This window comes from Gossypium raimondii, chromosome 5, assembly GCF_025698545.1.
Source record: "Gossypium raimondii isolate GPD5lz chromosome 5, ASM2569854v1, whole genome shotgun sequence".
NCBI lineage: Eukaryota > Viridiplantae > Streptophyta > Magnoliopsida > Malvales > Malvaceae > Gossypium > Gossypium raimondii.
In genome coordinates this window covers 37,311,454-37,316,126 of record NC_068569.1, presented here as the reverse complement: position 1 = coordinate 37,316,126, position 4,673 = coordinate 37,311,454, and the positions used below count along the sequence as shown (strand labels likewise).

Sequence of the window (4,673 nt, the reverse complement as noted above, 5' to 3'; positions counted from 1 at the left end):
AGGGGTTGTATAAAGTAGACACTCACAGTTTTTTTTTTATATATAATTGGGGGAAGAGGAGATGAAGAGCTAAAACATGGAGAGAAGAGAGGTTCTGTGAAAATTCATTTGTTTTCTTTAATATTGTAAAATGAAACTAAATATATAACATGTTTTTCCAATTACAAGAGTGAGAAAAAAATTCATTGGTCGGTCACATATAAGAAGTTGAGACGGTGTTGCGTACTTGTGTCCTGTTAATGGCAAACCTGGCGACAGCGACAAGTAGCCCAAACAAGTTCACTTTCCAATAAAGCCAAGCCGCGTGATACCATGAACCGCGTTTTGGATGAGTCGTGTTTGTTAGTATATTATTTTTAACAACTGTCTACAACCAAACTGAAGGGAGCTTACTTAGCTTCTTCCTCTACCCTTTTCTTCACTACTATAAAATGCCAAGCTCTACCATTCCTCTCCATCACATATTCTCTGCTGTGCGAAAAATCAAAAGACAAAATGAGTTATTCAAGTTCTTCCAAGTTTCCCTTGCTTATGCCTCTTATGGTTGCCTGTCTTATTATGGCAGCATCTGGTAGCAACTTCCACAACGATTTTGACATCACATGGGGAGATGGGCGAGGTAAGATTGTCAACAATGGCGAGGTTCTCACTCTCTCCCTCGATAAACAATCTGGTTCTGGTTTCCAATCCAAGAATGAGTATCTTTTTGGCAAGATTGATATGCAGCTCAAGCTTGTCCCTGGAAACTCTGCCGGCACTGTCACTGCATACTATGTAAGTTATTTGCTTAGTTTTCCACTCATTTTTACCGAGACACAATAGATGACATTGGCAATGGCTTATAATATGATGGTGCTATGTGTATCTGCAGTTATCATCAAAAGGAACAACGTGGGATGAAATTGATTTCGAGTTCCTTGGAAATCTAAGTGGTGACCCTTATATTCTACACACAAATGTGTTCAGTCAAGGAAAAGGCAACAGAGAACAACAATTCTACCTCTGGTTTGACCCAACTACAGATTTCCATACTTATTCCATCCTATGGAATCCAGAACGCATCATGTGAGTGTTCTTAAAACAAACCCACTTACCTTTTTTTCGTTTTCGAATTGATTGAACTGACATAGTTTCGGATATTGCTCTTTGCCAGCTTCTCCGTGGATGATACACCCATTAGAGAGTTCAAAAACATGGAGTCGATTGGTGTCCCATTTCCCAAGAACCAGCCCATGAGAATTTACTCCAGCTTGTGGAATGCTGATGACTGGGCCACAAGGGGTGGTCTGGTTAAGACCGACTGGACCCAAGCTCCTTTCACTGCCTCGTACAGGAACTTCAATGCCGATGCTTGTGTGTGGTCCAATGGAGCTTCCTCCTGCAAATCAAATGCCCCATCTTCTTCTACATCAACAAACAATGCATGGTTGTCTCAAGAGATGGATTCAGCAAAGCAGCAAAGGCTACAATGGGTGCAGCAGAATTACATGATCTACAATTACTGCACTGACGCCAAGAGATTTCCTCAAGGTCTACCTTCAGAGTGCAAGATGTCTTAAGGACTAGAAGAGAAAATTAGAGATGGTATTATGTTAGTCTTAGAGATCATCAATATTCAATATTCTTTCAATTTTTATTTTTATTTTTTCTTTTTTTTTCTTAAAACCAAGTGGTGATTCTTTTTCATCTTTGAGAATTCTCATTGCTTTGTACGTGATACATGATTAATTTAATTCCCCTTTCAAAATTTGAGGTCCTCGATCTGTTTCGTTTCTAGCTTATAAAATAGAAACTAAAGCAATTCTTTTAGGATAATATATTAAAGAAGTCCTTAAACTACTATTTTAAAATTTAACAAGCCTTTATACTATTTTTGTAGTCCTTGATTTTAATGGTAAAATAAAAATATTTTGAATTTTACTCTCTTTTCTTAATTTTTGGTTGATGTAATAGAAAGTATACACTTTAACATACATAAAATTTAAATGAGTAATTACAATTTTAAAAGAGTAATTATGTGTGTTATGTGTATAAGCACTTTAAAAAATAATATTTTATTTTATTTTTATTTAATAAATTATTCTCATCAAATTCACATTAGCATTAGCATTAAATGCAAATTATTTTAAAAATCAAAATATTTTTCTTTAATATTAAAATCAAGGACTTTCATGAATAAATTAGACTTATTTAAACAAAATGTTATAGTTTAAGGGCTTTTTGTCTATTAGCCATTTAATTTAGTTGCCTTTATTTTTGTCAACTTGTCTTTTTTTTAGTTAATTTTCATTCTTAAAAGAGTTATATTTGCCCATTAACCTGTCAAAAGAATTAAATTATTATTTAATGGAAATATCAAGTAAATTGTTAAATTTTTAAACATGGTAGCCACTTGACAATCCACATATACTTCATAGTAATTTTTGATGTTTTATGAATTTTTATTTTATTTTTTGTATTTTTCAATTTGTATTTTTAGATTATATTTTTAAAATTTTGAGGTGATGATGCAATATAATCTCGAGTGACATATTAGCATATATTAATGAAATTCATGTTTAGAGACTAAATTAATAAAAGTTGTCAAGTTTCATGACTAATGTAAACAAAAGAAAATTCATGAGCTAAATTTTAAAAAATACCAAATTTAAGAACTAAATATTATTTTATCCCAACTTTTTTTTGGGCCTAAACTAGTACTTAAAGCATAAATTCACCTTTTACTTTAACCTCTAAAGTCAACAACACTAAAAAAAAAAAATTCTAAAGGCCTCGTGGAGCTTCAAAACATGCCGTGTGACATTTTTCCTTGTGTAGGCAAGACATGACGTTCGGATATATTAAAAACTTTATTAAATACTAAATTTATGACACACTTATAATGTATGAAAAGAAATGTAACAAATATATTTATTAAAATTCATATAAAATTTAAATAATACTTTAGTTGCAATGACAAAGTTAAAAGTTTAATATGGATGTCTTTCAAGTTCAAATGTTATAGTATTATTTTATTAAAAACATGAAAAGATAAAAACACATTTATATTAAAATTTGTTACTTTATCTATAAAAATAATATTTTAATAAAATTCCAATTGAGTTGATGCTCAATTGGCTTGTGAAATTAACTTAATCATGGACATAATATAAGTACTAATTATGGCACACATGTGATTGGGTGAAATACAAAACTATGTAACAAAATGTTTTAAAAAGGCTAATATAAATGAGGTTTTGGTTGAATGTTAACATACAAATGTTGAAAATTATAAAGGCTTGTGTTCAAAATTTATTATTTAAATATTTCTATTTTCTAAATAAAAATATGAGATGACAAGAATATTCTTAAAATAATATAATTTACTTTACAAAAGTACGTATATTTTTATCATTATTCAACTGAGTTAGTGCCTAATTGACTCGAGACGCCAAACTTAGTAAATAATTTAATATTAGTAGAGATGTATAAATTCTAAAATTCTACATATATATAAAAATTCAAAATTTATAAAAATAAAAATATTTAAATATATTTAAAAGTTAAGAAATGTATAGAAAATTAAAAATATAAAAGATTAGAAACATAAAAATATCCAAAAAGTATAGAAAAATTAAAAATATAAAAGATTAGTTAAATTCTAAAAATTTAAAATTATAAAAAATAGTTAAAACTTCTAGAAAAAGCATTTAGGGTTTGTTTGGACTATGGTAAATAATTGGATGAAAGTATAATTATTAAGGTAGCAACTACACTCTCTTGTAATTATAAAGAATCGTAATTCCCTAGTCAAGTTTAGTTGGCAAGGTTTAGTTATATCGTAATTCATTATATTATGTTTGGTAGTACAAATTGTAATTATCTACTTACATAATTTATATTTTTAAAAATATTAATTATTATAAAATTATTAGTATGATAAAACAATTCTAAACGAGGAATAAAAATTAAAATAAAATCATCATGTATAATATGTTAGTCCAAGAAAGTAGTCGATAATACAATTACTAATAAAAATAACAAGAAAAATAAACATCATATACAATTTTATTTAATCGCCTAGCATTCCATATTTATTGGGCTATTCCGTCTTTAAGATTTAACATATATTCAATATCTTCTATTGGTCCTTGATTGAGTTTTCATCTTCATCATTAAGATTATCAATATATTTTTCTTTCATGTACGCTTCAAAGCATAGATCATTTTAATTTCACCTATAAAAGAAATTATGAAGCATGCAACATACTAGTACCATCCAACCTTGTTTTGTGTTTTTTTTTAATTTTTTTTATGTTATACTAAGGTGATGTTATTTATATGAGAATCTTTTTAGAACATCAAATGTCCTTTCAACCACATTTGAATTTCTCAAATCAAAGATTTCGCGAGTCATCTCTAATGTTTGTGTTCGGCTCTATTTTTTCAAATGGTATCATAATTCTCGATATAGTGCAAGAAAATTTTTGTATTTGCAAAATTAGCATCTACCACCTAATATTTAGGTCACAACGTAAACCATTTGTAGCTTTTATTATAAAATTTTATATAAACCTAATTTGAAACAAGACTTATACTAGATTATAATTGTAATAACCCATTTTGCCCGGCCCAATAAATACCAAAAAACAAATAAAAATTAAAAGTCCATTATTAACAGTCCATATTACAGC

At 28.7% G+C, this 4,673-nt stretch overlaps 1 protein-coding gene across 1 annotated transcript; it reads left to right on the top strand.

The window, feature by feature from the left end:
• The first annotated feature begins 451 nt into the window (after positions 1-451).
• On the top strand, positions 452-1,747 carry LOC105766017 (xyloglucan endotransglucosylase/hydrolase protein 22). Its single transcript, XM_012585312.2, has 3 exons — positions 452-774; positions 872-1,065; positions 1,154-1,747. Exons 1-3 carry the CDS (start codon positions 496-498, stop codon positions 1,557-1,559), a joined length of 879 nt encoding a protein of 292 aa, XP_012440766.1. The 5' UTR covers positions 452-495; the 3' UTR covers positions 1,560-1,747.
• The last annotated feature ends 2,926 nt before the right edge of the window (positions 1,748-4,673 follow it).